Source organism: Rattus rattus, chromosome 4, assembly GCF_011064425.1.
Source record: "Rattus rattus isolate New Zealand chromosome 4, Rrattus_CSIRO_v1, whole genome shotgun sequence".
Classification (NCBI taxonomy): domain Eukaryota; kingdom Metazoa; phylum Chordata; class Mammalia; order Rodentia; family Muridae; genus Rattus; species Rattus rattus.
In genome coordinates, this window is record NC_046157.1 from 116,384,417 (window position 1) to 116,401,414 (window position 16,998).

The window sequence follows — 16,998 nt, forward strand, 5'->3', positions numbered from 1 at the left end:
CCTCTTCTGGTGAGTCTGAAGACAGCTGCAGTGTACTCACATGTTCCAGGACACAAGACTGACCTGCCCTGCTTGCGCTCTTACTATTGGGAAGTCACATGACCTTTCTATCACTCAGAGTAGTCAATAAATCAATCTTAAAAAGAAAGAAAGAAAAGAAATGTGTATGCACTGGAAAGATGGCTCAACGGTTAAAAGATTATGCTGTTCTTGCTGGGGAAGGAAGCAAGTGATCTTTCCTGTATCGGGGAAACAGGAACATCTGACTTGCGGCAGGTGTGAAGTTGCTCTCCTCCCAGCTTTTCCAACTTTCCCTGAAGAACATTACCAGGGAAACTTAGAAGAACTGTAGAAGATCAAGCGAGCAAACAACCACCGTGATGAGCCCTCCATCTTGGAATTGGAATGACAAAATGAAAATCTTAGCCTCTCCCCTATGCCTCCTGATGCTCATGTTTCAGTGTTCTTCCCTGATAAGAAGTTCGTTGGGAGGGTGAGGTGGACTAACCACAGCATGGGGACGTCTTTGTGTGAGAGAGTCATGGTCTATGACCCATATGAGCACGGAGACCCTACAGGGCTCTTCCAGGAGGAATGATGATGTTAGGGAGAGGTGAGTAGAGGCACGCTGGCCATGGAGTCAGTTTTTCTGCTAGATTAAGAATTAAAACTGATGCCCTTGTTCTTGTTGGGAAAAGAGAGAGCTCTGAGATTGAGGGGGATGCTGAAAACCTCAGGGTGTTCAAGTGTCCTTTCCTGGGGGAATGTTTGCCTTCTTTTCCAACTGTGTAATGCTGGGCCTCAATTAGAGTGGGAATCTGCAGCAAATGCTAAGGCATACTTTGGCAGTCACAGTTCCAGGACACGAGACTGCCCTACCCTGTTCTTGCTCTTGCTGTTGGGAAGTCACATGGCCTTTCTGTCACTCAGAGTAGTCAAGATAATGCTGCCAGAACAAACAGTCCCCGGGTCTCAATGTTTTGTCCCAGGGGAATTACCAGATCAATAATGTGAACAAGCTTGGGGTTCTCGGTATATCTGGCAGGCCTGGTTTCTAGAAACTTCTCCGAGTTTATGAGATTTCTAAGAGCCTTTGATATTTGTCTCTTACTAGCTACAGAGACTTAGGTTAGTTCCATCTGCACTCAATTTACTTCAGTTGAAAACACTAGCAGAATCAGCAGCACCTTGTATGTCTGTTGCTAGACGAGAGATCAGTTTGCTGTGAGTAGCTTCTGAAAGAACTCTTTGGATTTCTCACTTGCATCTCTGTAATGGGATCATTCGTTTATTTGATCATTTCATACACTCGTTTACTGGATTTTGGTTATTTTCATTTCTCATCACTGTCTTCTTTTTCCATTGAAACTCTTCTCTTCCCTCAAATCCTCTTCCAACTCTGGTGTCTTTTTGTGTACACGACGCATCATGTTTAATCACGGTTGCTCGCAGGAGTGGGTTGTTATTTACTAGCGCGTGGGAACTTAGTGACCACACAGCTGGAGAAGATGGCAGCCTCCTGCCCTGGTACCCAGTAACTGCCTAGAGTGAGTGGCTCACCTCAGTGAGGAGTGAGCTTCAGATGATCCTTCCTGTGCATTATGTAATCGCCCAATCTTATATAGGTAACCACAGCTGCTCTGAATTCATGAATACAGCAACCGTGCCGTGTCCAGAAGATGCTATTTCACAGCATTTCCCCCAACCGCTGGGTCTTACCTTCTCTCTGCCTCCTCCTTTGTAATGCTCCCCGAGTCTCTGAGTGGGTTGATATGAATGTCCCATGTGGGGCCAAGCACTCCAGAGTCATTTATTCTTTATGTTTTTACTGCCATTGAGTCTCTCTATTGCTGTCCACTGAAAACAGAGGCTTCTCCGGTGAAGGCTGAGAGGAGTTTCCATTGATGGGTATAAACACAAATATTTAATTTAGAAGGCAGTTGGACACCATGTCCCTTTAACAGAACAATAGCAAGAAGGTTTGGCTTAGGACCCATGACCTCTCTAGCCTTGGAGAACAGGTTTACAGAATCAAGCATGGGTTTCTTCCTATGGAGGAAGCCTCTGACCCACCCAGAGAACAGTTGGTTATATATGCTTGGCACAGGGAGTGGCACTATTAGAAGGTGTGGCCTTGTTAGAGTAGGTGTGACCCTTGTTGGAGGGGGTGTGTCACTGGGGGCGTGGGATTAAGACCCTCACCCTTGCTGCCTGGAAGTCAAGTCTTCCACTAGCAGCCTTCAGATGAAGATGTAGAACTCTCAGCTCCTCCTGCACCATGCCTGCCTGGATGCTGCCATGCTCCTGCCTTGATGATAATGGACTGAACCTCTGAACCTGTAAGCCAGCCCTGATTAAATGTTGTCCTTGTAAGACTTGCCTTGGTCATGGTGTCTGTTCACAGCAGGAAAACCCTAAGACATTCCATTAATACATCAGGGGGTGTACCCTGCCAGGCAGCTCATGAGGTCCACATCTTTGGATGTATATATTATTAGGCTTTTTTTAGAAGTAACTTTTACATCATATTTGCAATTGATTCTCATGGTCTCACTTGGTATGTTATTTATCTTAGGCAGCTACCCATCTGAGGGTCTTAGCTGATAAAATTTATATTTTTCTATATTATTTTGTTTCATTTTCATTTTTTATCTTTTGGATGCCTCAGTTAAATGCAGAGCCTCATCCAGGCTGAGCACAGGGTCTACCTGTCAGCTCCTTGGTTTTCTATTTTAGACATTCGGTTTTATTAATCTCTTCTATTCCTTCATCCATTTCCCCTCACATTTCCAGCAACACACACACACACACACACACACACACACACACACACACACCGCTCTGGCCTAGTCTCAGTTCTAAGGACAACATTCGGTATGTTCAAGTCTTCCTTGAACGCTTGATAACATCTTAGTCCTAGAATCATGGGTGTTTTGACAAACAACTTAAACATCTTTCCAAATCAGTTGTTTCCTCCAACCCCCTATGTAGTTTGGTTCGATTTTTTTTTTTTTTGAGTCCAAACACAAAGCTCTCAGCTGTTGTCTGAAACTAGAGATCAGTTGGTGAAGCATTCTCGGTGGGGAAGCTCAGTGCCCTGGGCATGGCAATGACGCTTCAGCAGTGGTGCAGGATTTCTTCATGAGAAGCACAGGGCTCACAGCTCGTAGGGAGCAGTCAGATGTGATACTTTGGTATCTCGAGAAGTTAAAAGGAACAGGAGGTGAACCATACCCAACAAGGCCGTGCAGGCTAGGCATGATGGGGTGGGAATATGTTCTTACTTTCATTTGGTTTTGTATTTCTATCTTTCCACTCATGCTGCTTTCTTTTTTCTTAACAAACTAGAAACGCGTCCCACTGTGAACAAATGTCTCTGGAACTCAAGGTCTTTAAGAATACTGAAGCCTCTTTCCCTCTCGTCTCCTACTTGCAAATCTCAGCTCTCTCCTCCACCGGGTTACTCGTGTGCCCTGACCTGAAAGAGTTCATCTCCAGCAGAACTGATGGAAAGATACAGTGGTATAAGGTAATGCTTTGAAACATGTATGCCACTAACCTACGTCTCGATGGTTGTAGAACACATCTGATTGAAGACCATCATGTAGACACAGAGAATTGCATATTCAGACATATAATATTAATTAAAATGGCAATGATTAGTATTGTATATTGGTACTTCTGTGGTTTGGATAAGGTTCATGTAGGAAGACTATGAAATGACTTCAGAGTCAATAACTGCTAGGTAGCTTTTGAGTGTCACTTGCCTAGAAATAGCTAGGACAAAACCCCCAAACAACCCTGTCCATTTTCTACAAAAATTTTATATCCATGTTAGAAATATCTTTTTTTTTAAAAGCACAAGACAACTTTTGGGCCGCAGGAGTAAATACAGTTACAGTTTCTCCTTTGTCTTCTTTATAAAGTAGCAAGGATTTTATGGTTTCTTTATGAGGTCATTGTTTCTTTAGGAGACAGTGCTTCCAGCACAGGCTGCAAATTCATCTAGAGCCGTCTACCTGTCTCTGTGTAACTCATCAAGTATGGAGAGTTTTCAGGTTCTCAATGCTTGAAAAAAAAAACTGAAAAGAATACTTCAGCCCCTGAGGCTATTGACTGAGGCTCAGACTTCGATGTCTGCAAACACATTTGTATTAGGGCTTCTGTTTACGGATTGTCGGTGTCTGTACCACTGTATAGTTGTGACAGAGACCACGCAGGCTACGAGGGCCGAGGACCATGTCCTGTCTGGCTCTTATCTGAAAGAACTTGCCAACCTCTGATACAGACATAGAAAGATGCTGAGAGGTCTGGTATCCCTTTAGTCATTGATAAGAATTTGTCCTTTAATCAACAGGTTAATCAGCTGACTGGTATTACATCAAGATGCACACACACAAGCACATGCGTTTATTATATACGTCATAGCGATGTGGTACCGGAAACTTTCAAATGCTTTTCTGGATTGTGCCTGTAGATAAGCCTGGTGTGAGCTGCAGAGAGAGAGAGAGAGAGAGAGAGTGAGAGAGAGAGAGAGAGAGAGAGAGAGAGAGAGAGAGAGAGATGAGTGGAGCGAGCAGGAGAGAGAGCCTTCTCTTGGTTTAGAAAGAGCAGGCAGAGGACAAATGCAGGGGGTGCCCTGCAAGGATGAACCATAGATCTGGAAACAATGTGTCTGACTTAGAAACCTTCCTTGTTTTAGTCTGGTGCCTTTGCTTCCTCACTTGAACCTGTTTCTGCTGTAAGCAGGGAAATTAGCAATTCTCCCTACCTGCAATTACACCTGGCCCCATGTTTGCCTCTGTACCACGTTTAGTAAATGAGGCTGGCACTCGATATTTACAATAGTCATTCCCATCACAATCCTGCTGAACATTGAGCAACTACTATGCTCTCCCTGTTCTAACCTCAGAGTTAGGGACTGCTCATTTCTTTCCTTTCCAGATGACGGGCAGAAGAAGCTGACCCAAAGTCTAAGTTTATAGAACAATTGTGATATTGTGCCCCGTGTTCCTATTTGTCTACTCAGGCTAGGAGCTGTGAGATCTCCCCGTTTAATCAAGTATATTTTGAGGAAGGGTCACAGCAGTCTCAGTTTTGTCTGGGTCCCACCCAGTGTAAGATTATGACATCACTCTGGGTTGTATTTCATTACTGAAAGCCTTGAGCTCTGATCACATTTTATGCCCCCCCCCCCCCCCTCTCTCCTTTCCACCCCTTCCCTCCCTTCTTCTCACCCTTTCCTCCTTTCTACCCCTTCCTTTCTTCCCACCCCTCCCTCCTTTTCTTTTCTTCCTCATCACCCCTCCCCCTACCTTTGGCAGGGTTTCTCTATGTAGCTCAGTCTGGCCTCAAACTTGTAATCCTCCTGTCTCAGCTTCCCAAGTGCAGAGATTTCAGGGACATAATACCATGCACAGGATTTTCCTGGTTTAGAAAGCAATACACTCGAGGCTACAGAACGTTCAGAATGTTTTCACGCAGCCTACTTCTTCCATTTTCCTGGAGGCCTGGCTCCTGAGGACTGTGCTTTGCCAAGAACCCCCAGGACTCTGTGTCTTTATGAGAATGTGGACCCCATTTCTCCTATTTATCTACTTACAAAATTTTCTCTCTTGTAGTAAATCCTAAAATTGAAATAATTTTAAGAGAATTTCCCCCAACGTGATCTCTTCCAGCCCTAGTTTTTCACGTCTTCCTGGCTGTTTAATAGTGAGTTTCCTTGATGTTGCTCAGAGCCTGTAGAAGGCAGGTAGACCTTAAGTATATTTGTGCTGAAATGGTTTGAAATAACTCAATCTTTAAACAATGTATCCCTTTTTCTAAATGGGATATGGAGGTACACCCATGTCATCCCAGTAGCCAGGAGGCTCAGGTAGGAGAATCAAGAATTTAAGGCCAGCCAGTGTGGGCCACATGACAAGAATCTGCCCCAAGAGGAAAAATCTTTCTCTAGCAATATAGTTAAAAATGCACCCCAGAGATAAAACGGCCAAAGTAAGTACATGCCAGGGAAATTCTTGGGTTGTAGATTCCACATGGATTCATAACGATGATATTACACTCGATGTTATTCTATAATGTAACTTTAAGATACATTTCTCCCCAAGGGCTCCACCCTCTTGGATAAAGGCAATAAGAAATTTCTGAGTGCAGGAGACCCCACACGCCTATTGATATCCAACACATCCATGGAAGATGCAGGCTATTACAGATGTGTTATGACATTTACCTACGAGGGCAAGGAATACAACATCACTAGGAATATTGAACTCCGGGTCAAAGGTAAATACTCAACACTGAGGTACCTGACTTGCCTGGTTCTAGAAGCAACATGGTAAAAAATTCAGGACCACCTAGAAACCCTCGAACGTCTTCAGCATGAAGGAAAAAGAAGAAAAACAACATGTATGCCAACTATTCTAAATGTTACTAAAACATGGACAAGATACTTTAAGAAACATACAGCAGGAAGTTCTAAGAGAAGGAGAATTCTTGGGCAGGAAAGGGATTAAAGTAGGCATTTGAAGGGCGCAAGGCTAAAACTCACCACTAGAGGGAACAACACCAGGGGGTCCCAGGAAATGGAAGGTTTGAGCACCGTGAGCTGGTCAGGACGCTCTTGCCAGAGGCAGGGAGAGCTTACTGCAGTGGTTCTCAACTTGTAGGTCATGACCTCTTTTGGTGGGGGAAGGATGTCACCTATCCTAGGTGTCAGGTCTTTCCAATACAATTCTTAACAGTAGCAAATTATAAAGTAGCAACTCACTAACTTTGTGGCTGACATAAAATGACAACCTGAGTAACTGCATTAAAGGGTGGCAGCTTCAGGAAGGGTGAGAACCACTGTTTTTCTGGGGTTTCTACCAGAGGGCTGAGCATTGGCATAGCCTGTGCAGAGTGCCCTGGCTGTTGGTCGTTGAAGCTGTATCCAGATGCCCTGTGTACAGGCTGACCACTACCTGCTTGAGAGCTTAACAAAAACCTTCAAAATCTGGATTTTTTTCAAGAATTCATATATTTTCACCAGCATAGTAAGAACTTTGGGATAGGCATAAGTTTAAACTTGAAATCAGTTTAGGCTTCATGTATATTATTCATATATTACACAAAACCCAAAGATCGTTTGATGTAATATTTAATTAATTAATTTTTGGAGACATGGTCTTTGGCTATACTTAGAACGTCTATGTGGTCCAGTGGCTATGAGCTGGCTTCTAATCAGAGAACCTATTGTAGCTTTTCCATGCTGTAGTCACTCATGAATGCCACCAGGTCGACTATCACAGTATTTTAATTAATTCTGTGCATCAAAACAGAGTTTAATGGTATGGAATTTTCCATGCACAGCATTATATTGCTGCTGAACAAGTGAGGTTTTAGAGTAATTCAGATTTTGAAAACCCGACAGATTATACTTGAAAAGAACGTGATAGGCAGGGCTGGCTAGCATTGAACAGTCGTTTAATGTCTACCCCTCAGCTCTTACGTGCCAGAGAGGAAGCGAGGTGAAAGGAGAGTAGAATAAAATATGTGAGCCCCAGAGGCTCATTTGTGTCATTATCCTGCTTGAACTGAAGCCTCTGGGGTATACTTGTTATCCTGTCCTGTGAGAAGAGAACAAGACATCTTGCTCAGTTCGGGGTGGTGCCTGAGAGCGGGGTTCACTACTTGTCTGTGTGATACTGCACAGAAACGCTAGGGGGCGGCAGACCCGCGTATTGTACTGAGTTCTGAAACTAGGGCCACACCGTGGTTCTTAAATGGGCTGCCTTGTCTGGCTTCAGTGTGAGAGGAAGCACCTAGCTTTGCAGAGACTTGAAGTGCTAGGGTTGGGGGATACTCGGGATGGGGTGCCCACTCGCTCAGAGGAGAAGGGGAGGGGTGAAAGGGAGGGATTGTGGGAAGGATTATGACTGGGGGGGGGTCAGTGAGCAGGAGATAAAGTAAGTAAAAAAATCAATCAATAAATCAAATATAATTTGATGAGTTGCACACAAGATATAAAAATGGGGGGTCCTGAACCAGACGCAGCAGAGTTACCTGAGTACTCCTCACACACACAATCCAAGTGATGCTCACACAGGGAGAATCTGAGTGCTTCTCACATGCGTGCGAAGTCTGAGTGTACTGCTCCCTCTTCCCCGCCCCCAGACTCTGAGTAGTACCCACACAGGAGACTCTAAGGTCCTACGTATATCTGATAAACAGGATCTTGGGAGCTTGAAGTGCTATAATCTATATTTCCCAAGCCCTTCACCCTTAAGGCCATACAGGCACACCCTGGAGTTGGAGAACCACTGCGTTGTCCTATTTGTGACACTGATCTTTCTCCCTTGATTGTCCCAGCCTTGTTAGAGGCAGCGATGCCACTTTCCCAGTGGAGAAGCCACCTGTTCCTTAAGCTACACTGTCGTCTCATCTGGTGCTTACGTCATATGGTAATTTAAGCGCTCTCTAGTAAGCAAAACCGAGAACCTTGAGGCCAGTGGAGGGATGGCTCCCAGCCCTCCACTCCCATCTCTCCAGATGGCCCTTTTGCTTCACTTCAGGTGCCCAGTTTCCTCCAGGTGGTTCGAATCCCTCGGAGGTCCACTCCAGCCTCAGAAAAGAGTTTACCACCTTAGTTAATAAGACATCAGTGACCAAGGTATGTCACTGAATTTAGTACCCAGTGTGGGATTAGCCTTATACACAGACGACTTTCTAACCCATTTTCCAACCCCCATGCCTGCTCTTGAAGAAATGGCTCTTTAGTCTTGAGGGAGGGCAAAACCTTTAGGCAAAACCCATCCAGTGGCTATCATCAGTGTGCATTCAGGAAGCCTGGGGGAGGAGTAGCTAATTGTTCATCACAGAGCAGATAACAAAGACCATCTGCCAGAGGAATGTGTAACCGTGGCCTCTTCCAGTAATGTCTCTGCCGGGAAAGCATTGGCTTAAGATGCTCACTTTCATGGGGAGCCCATTTCCTTTGCCAGACAAAGGCTGATTCTCACAATGTCTGCTCACACAAGGAAGGGCCACTTAATTAGCTAAAGAAGGAAATCTGCATCTGTACTGGAAACCAAGGCTTCCCGCCTAATGCAAACTCTTTTCCTTTCAACCTTCTCAGGAATAACCACAGAACCCATCCCCGTGATCATTTCTCCCCTGGAGACAATACCAGCATCTCTGGGTAAGGACCTCAAGAATTGTTTTACCCACGTGCCCATGGCGGTGACTGAAATTATCAGGGGTTTGGGGACCTGTGTCGGCTGACCACATTACAGCTTTGGGTGCACAGTGTCGGAGTGGAGCCCGCAAACCACGATATGTGGGAGCTGACATGACCACTGTAGGGACCTTTGTCTTTGCCAAGTATTGTCTGGCGTATTGCCATTATTTGAGAGCAACGATACTTCATTTTCTGGAAGTCATACCCACAAAAACCTAAAGGCAATGGGGCAAATAATTTGGTAATAGCTATTAACTGTTGGAAGGGGTCCACAGAGGTGGCATCTTTAGTACATTCAACGTAATTTATGTTCTCAATATTTAGCAGCTGCTCAGACCCCATGAGACTCTTGTCAAACAGAGCCAGCCGTGACTGCAGACAGTTTCCTGTTATTAGAGTAGCTGGTATATTCATCGATGGTATGATGAAAGGCGGTTTCCGTTTTCAACCCCTGCTGATGCAGGATGTCCTGGCCAACAAACTTGTTGGACGGTGCACAGTGGGTGGGCAGTGAAGGCACTTGAGTGAACTGTATAGATGCTTTCGGAAGTTCAGGGTAGGGAAGGGCTGCCCAAAATTATTGAGCAAGTAGATACTCTGCCCTGTGCGAGCCAGCCCTGTGTCCACACCGACTCTCAACGAAGGTTTTATTTCTACTATTTACCACAGGAAAAGGAGTAATCGGGATATAACACACTTTAGAAACCCAAAAGTTAGAATCACGTTGGGCTGCAGATTCTGGTTAGCGTGCCTGGGGACCTGACATGTACCTACCCCTCCATGTGCTTGTTTTTAACGATACAGGCTTTATAGTGTTCTGATGTCCATTCATCAAGTTCTGGCTTCGGAGTCTTTTTTCTAGTTTAAAAGATTCATTTATTTATTTTATGTATATGAGTACACCGTGACTCTCTGCAGACACAGAAGAAGAGGGCGTCGGATCCCACTACAGGTGGTTGTGAGCCACCATGGGGTTGCTGGGAGTTGAACTCAGGACCTCTGGAAGAGCAGGCAGTGCTCTTAACCACTGAGCCACCTCTCCAGACCCCTGCCCTGACACCATCTGTCCCAGAGTCTGTTTTTAAAACAAAACATTATTATTAGTTCTATTTGGGGTTGGGTTTAAACGTTAAAGTTTACCTGGTGGCCATAGAGGTAGGGGCTCCTGTGCAGGGGTTCGAATTGGTTGTGTTCCTCTTGGTTCTCTGTCTTCTTGAAAGCCAGAGTAGTGGAGACAATGGTTGGTCCTGGTTCCCAGTTTGCTGGGTCTCAGGTGCTCTCCAGCTAAGTGGAGCCCAGTCCCATCAGTTGCTTCGAAGGCACTGCAGTGCGTGGTGCAGTTACATGACAGCTTCTTGCCTGTTTGTTTTGTTTTATCCCAGCTCTGGGCACAGGGTCAGGCTTTCTGTACTCTAGGCATGACCTAGACATAATGAGCAGCTATAGCTGGCGGGGAGCATTAAAGGGACAAGAAATGGTGGAGAGGAGCTGATGCTCTCTGAGAGTGACCTGGGGCCAGCCATACCTGACAGGCAAACTGTAGACGCTGTATCTTTGGGAGTAAGAAGCAAGTCTTCTTTTTCACTGTCTCCTCTTTGGTGACTCAGAAAGAAAAATAATTTCCTATGATGGAGGTAAGGGATTGGCACCGTCGAAGTGCACAACCGTGGGGAAAGTACTCTCTTTGGACTATGCCACTGGCTTCAAAGGGTTAATTCCAAACCTAGGCCCTCCTGGAATGAAGCATTCCATTGGGAAAATGTCAAGCTGAGACCAGCAATGGCCAGAGAAAGAGTCACACATGATGGGAATTTGTTGTAGAAGGAAATAGGTCTTGAATATTGAATGCTCTGTAGGAACACAGTGGCCTCGGTGAAGTCATTCAGGTCTATGTGCTTAGGGACTTTTGCTGCTGCATAGACCAGTGGATGATGCCGGAGACATTTGATCAATAAGAGCTAAAGCTTTACTTGAGCAGAATTAGTTGAGGAAACTAAATTTCCTCCTAAGGAAGGGGTTGACTTATTGGGGGTGGGGCATTTGAGAAGACAAGCAAGGCCTTGTGCTGAGAGTTTCCTGAGGGTTGTGAGGTAAGGTGACCCCTTTCCCTGCTGGGTTCTAATGGTTGATGTGTTGTGTCTTGCTATACCCAGGGTCAAGACTCATAGTCCCGTGCAAGGTGTTCCTGGGAACTGGTACATCTTCCAACACCATTGTGTGGTGGATGGCTAACAGCACGTTTATCTCAGTGGCCTACCCAAGAGGCCGTGTGACCGAGGGGCTACACCAGTAAGTGGGTGAGGGTCCTCTGTGACAATGTTACATCCATGTTCATATGACATATATACATATATATTTATGTTATATAAAATATAATATGTGTATATAATATTAATACATTATATATAATACATTGTGGTAAAAGTAACTTTTAACAAAATTATGAACTGTTAGGTATTTAGAACTTTAAAAATTAAATTTTGCTCAACACTATCTTTAAGAACCAAGCATTCTCTATAGTTACAGAATGGCAGTTTACTAGTTGACTCTTGAAACAGTTTTTTCCTTGACATTTTATTTTTATTTTATTGGTTATTTTATTTATTTACATTTCAAGTGTTGATAACTTTTTGCATGTCTAAAATTGAGCTGGTTCATTTCCATTTTCCACTTTGTTACACTCATTACTCAAAGATCTTCACAAGCCCTCATAAACATTATAAGGGCTCGACACAGTATTTGTACTAAGCACATGGTCTGATGTATCTCAAAGGAGGGGGAGAGGTAGGGAGGGTGAGAGAGAGAGAGAGAAAGAGAGAGAGAGAGAGAGAGAGAGAGAGAGAGAGAGACAGAGACAGAGAGAGAGAGACAGAGACAGAGACAGAGACAGAGACAGAGACAGAGACAGAGAGGGACAGAGAGAGATGGTTGTGTAGACTTTTTACACTCTGAACTCTGAAAGGGAAGGACACAGAGTTCAAAAAAAATTCAAGCACTTTTTAAATTGTAATCTTGTTACTTTGAATTAGCCTGGAGTTTAAGTTGTAGTCTTGTTACTTTGACTGGACCTGTGCTTGTCCCTCTTTTCCCTTTTGGGGAAAATTAACATTCTTTTGTGGGTACAATTACTGGATGAGAATGATGCATGGTATTGGCTTCCACTGTCTGTTGGCAATGACATAGCCGCCATGAGTGTCCAGCGTTAATGGACTCAGACTGCTTACTTGGTCATCCTAGTGAACATGTTCTGAGATGCCTTTACTCACGTGAATGGCTAGTCATGTGACCTCTTTGGCTTCTGCTTACGTTATACATGGGAGCCACCCTGACTGGGACCTTCCCTGGGCTGTCCAATGCCTCTGGCCTGTACATGTTGTGTTTCCCCATTAGCGAGGACACCCTGGAGGGCTGGGGTCCTGGAAATTCCCTCTGCCTCACCAACTGGTGAGAAAGCCAAATTCCCCAAACTAGAGTTTTCCCTTCCTATTTGATTGTTGAAGGTATTTTTGACCACCCCCAAATGAAGCTTTCCAACTAAATCAAGAGGAGAGTATGTGCTTTGATTGCGACAGATGTCTTATTACAAAGGATGGCAGCATCAAGGACACGTGCTCCTCTTGGGACAGGCTAGGACAGGCTAAGAGTCTCTCGGATGAGCATCAAACACGGTGGCAAGTTCTCAGAACACTACAGAAGTTGTGGTCAGTTTAAATACAATAGATTTGTCTAATTTGAGAGTGTCTGCCTAGCTAGCCTGTAAAGGACAAGTCTACTTTAGATACATACATCATGCTCTATATACAGACAATCATGTTCTGCATACAGACATCATGTTCTGTATACATACATTATGCTTTACGTATGTACATCATACTCTACATATGTACACCATGCTCTACATACTTACATTATGCTCTACATATGTACATCATGTTCTGCATATATATATATCACGCTCTGCATATGTACCTCATGTTTTGCATACATACACTATGCACTACATACATTATGTTCTACATAAATACATCATGCTCTGCATACATACATCATGCTCTTCATACATACATCATGCACTACATACATGCATCATGCTCTGCATATGTACATCATGCACTGCATACATACATCATGCTCTACATATGTGCATAATGCACTGCATACATATATCATGCTCTACATATGTACATCATGCTCAATCTCATGTCTCCTCACCCAGCCAGTACTCAGAGAATGATGAGAACTACGTGGAAGTGTCACTGATTTTTGATCCAGTCACAAAGGAGGATCTGAATACAGATTTTAAATGTGTTGCCACGAATCCACGGAGTTTTCAGTCACTCCATACCACAGTCAAAGAAGGTATGTTATCTGGGGGACGCTGAAAGGAAAACAAATGTATTGAATGCTTTCTGGATGCTGGGTGGAGGCATGCATTGTTTAGATGTCTCCTTGTAGGGCATTGAAAGCAAACCTCAAATCGTGTGTGTGTATTGTACATGTATGTTCACATGTATGTTGTACATACATGTTCATGTGTGTGTATGTGTGTGTGCACATGAGTGTAGGGACCATAAATGGATGTTGGATGTCTTCTACATATCTTTTTTGAAACAGAGTCTCCCACTGAATATAGAGAATTGGCTAGACTGGCCAGCCAATAGGCTCAGGGACCTGCCCATCTCCACTCCAGAGTTCAGGTTATAAATGTGTGCACCTGGCTTTTATGTGGCTGCTGGGAACTCAAACCAAGGCCTTCGTGTTGTACAGCACACACTGCAGGGACCGAGATATTTCCCCAGCCCCACCTCCTCCTCCTCTCCTCCTCCTCTCCTCCTCCTCTCCTCCTCCTTTCCTCCTCCTCTTCTTTTTGGCACGTGAATGTGGTATATGTGCACATATGTTCATACGAGTGCATGTTCAGTGAGCCCCCCCTTCTCTCACTTCTGTCTGTCTGTCTGTCTGTCTGTCTCTCTCTCTCTGTATGTGTATATATATGTAAAGCCAGTGATGGAGTCTTCCTCAATCACTCCACAGTTTATTTACTTAGGCAGGGTCACACACTCTAACCCAGAGCTCACTGACTATCAGTCTAGCTACAGTCAGCTCCAGGGTTCCCCGTTTCTGTCTCCTGGGTGCTGGGCTTCCAAGCAGGCTGTCACATCCACCTTACATAGGTGCAGGAGACCTGCAGTCTGGCCCCCAAGCTTCTGCAGGTAAATACTTATCTACTGAACCACTTCCCCGCCCCACAAACCTCTGCTTTAGAAGGAAGTGTCAGTAGGGTGGACATTTGGCATTGGGAAATTATACTCATATAAAAATATAAAAACTAAGTTGGGATAATTTTTAGCCAACATAAAAATCTGCAACGAACAGAATGCCCCGTGTCTTCCTGGGACTCTACCTTGGGGCACCAGGGTTTGCGGATCTCATATGGTCTAGAAGGTGGTGGACCATTCCTTATCTTGAACATGAAGTTGAAAACCTCTGTCCTGCTTTGTATGGTCCAGGATTGCAGGACAGTAGGCAGCTGTAAGGTCCAAGCCATCAAATAGCAGGAAACAAGTACAGTGTATAAGGACATTTCAAAAAGAAAAAGTACCCAACGATTAAATCTTATTGTTTAAATGTTGAATAGGAACCTGAGGTGCAGTTGCTATAGTTTCCATTGACGGGGCATGGATACAGTAACTTACAGGCCACAGTAACCCTGGAGAGGAATCGGAATGCAGCTCTGGAGCACAGTCAGCCTGATGCCTTTGGTCAATCATAGTTTGCATATCCAGGGAGGCCGCTATAGTCACCTCCATTTCTGTACCCTCTGTACTCTGTACCCTCCCAGCACTCACCTACCCAAGCCTCTACTAGACCACGGGCACATCTCTTGCCTCATCCAGGGACCTCTACACAAGTTCTCCTGAGCATCCCCAGACTATAATTGCTCCTTTCAGATTGAAGTTTAACCACCGGAGCTTATGTGTCTGGGCAGATGTCTCAGTACACCTCAGTGCCATCAAGCTAGGAGGGTTCTGGTGAGGTCCAGAAGTCAGAGTCCCACAGAAAGCAGCTTCTTCATCCAGGGATCAGATTAACAAAGGAACATGGGCTTTATGTGGGCCTGCATGGCATTGCCTTACATGTTGGATCACCAGGCCCTGGGGTGTGTCCCTGGGGAAGCTATGGCTGCTTCCCAAGGCACATTAGGATCGAGGGGTAAGTGCCCCTTGTTTCTGAGGAAAATTACAGTTTCATATATTGCCCTTCCACAGACACACACCGAGATACACAGAGACCTACACAGACACAAATACAGAAACACACACACACACACACACACACACACACACACACACACACACACACCCCTCCACTCCACACATATCCACATACACCTGCCTCCAAGGCCCACAATCTCCCCCACATCCGCATCTACTCCTATATATGCCCACATACTTATACCCACACACATACCATACATACATACACAATACATACATACATACACACATACATACACGTGAGCATGCACACACACAGAAGGGTATGATTAATCCTCTAACAAATGTGAAATTTTACATACCTAGTCCTTGACTTGAGGCAAGGGGGAATCAAGAGTTTGAGGTCCTCCTGAACTACACGACCAGATCCTATCTTTTTTTTTTAAGTGGAATTCTGATCTCATCAACATGATATCTAATAGCACTGTTCTCATATTCACTTTTAATATTGTATTCACAATCTCTTCTTGTATTCCCATAACAGAGGTGCCTAGGAATCAATACAGTAGCTGGATCCAAGAAATAACCTTGGCATCCAAGGTCCTTAACCTGGAGTCTCTCTTCTTTGTCTAATTGCTATTCTATCCTCATAACACCTGCTAAGACTCAGGTTGTCCCTGGCACATCACCGACGGCTGGGGGAGACTAAGGCAGGCGCCTCTCACCTGCACTGCCCACAGCTGGTACAGCCCTCTGGTCTCTGTGCCTTACTTTACACTTCAATCAGATTTCCCCAGCCTTGCTTGCTCTCCGACGTCCCAGGTGTCATCCTCAAACGGCTTAACACAAGCTTTCCAGAACTCAGTGCACGTTTATCAAAGAGAACAAACTCTGACGGTTTGCTTCCCTGTCAACCTTTGCTGCCCTGTTCCGCAGTGAGAGATGCTCCTTCTCACATTCTCTCTTCCCTCTACAGTTTCTTCCACGTTCTCCTGGGGCATCGCGCTGGCACCTCTGTCTCTGATCATCTTGGTTGTGGGGGCGATATGGATTCGCAGAAGGTGTAAACACAGGGCTGGGAAGACGTATGGGCTGACCAAGCTACCGACTGACAACCAGGACTTCCCTTCCAGCCCAAACCAAATAAAGGAAATGAAATAATACGAGGCGGACCGTGTGGTTTTTTATGGGGGTGGCTGTGCCGTTTAGAGGTTCTGTGTTTTTGTTCTGTTGTTGACCAAAGCTCCTTGTTTGTAGCAGAAGCTGGAATCTTATGTTCCACTCTTCTCTGAGAAATCAGTGCTGGGAGTAAATGTGCAGGGAAGTGTGAATAGCCTCGCCCCTTGGGACCCACGTATGAGAACAAGAACAGCTTCTCCTGGAGCAGGTGTCCTCTGGGTCTGATCCTTAGTACAGTGACATCCCTCCTCACCTCTCCCAAACAACTGCTAAAACAAGGCACCATTAATCTTGAGCAAGACTGCTAACCTCCAGAGTACTTTAAATGTTCACAACCCTTTCAATTAAAGTGTGTTAATGTATATAATTAGTCTGTATAGTTAG

The 16,998-nt window shown here is 44.8% G+C and overlaps 1 protein-coding gene across 1 annotated transcript in view; it reads left to right on the forward strand.

Annotated features, from left to right (window-relative positions):
• The window catches only part of Il1r2 (interleukin 1 receptor type 2), a 40,088-nt gene extending 23,489 nt beyond the window's left edge, over nt 1-16,599 (forward strand). Inside the window, exons 4-9 of the mRNA XM_032899525.1 lie at nt 3,349-3,529; nt 6,111-6,285; nt 9,116-9,178; nt 11,371-11,506; nt 13,434-13,576; nt 16,412-16,599. Of these exons, the coding sequence (XP_032755416.1) occupies nt 3,349-3,529; nt 6,111-6,285; nt 9,116-9,178; nt 11,371-11,506; nt 13,434-13,576; nt 16,412-16,596 (883 nt within the window). The 3' untranslated portion in view covers nt 16,597-16,599. The remainder of the gene's footprint in view (nt 1-3,348; nt 3,530-6,110; nt 6,286-9,115; nt 9,179-11,370; nt 11,507-13,433; nt 13,577-16,411) is intronic.
• Nucleotides 16,600-16,998: the final 399 nt, after the last annotated feature.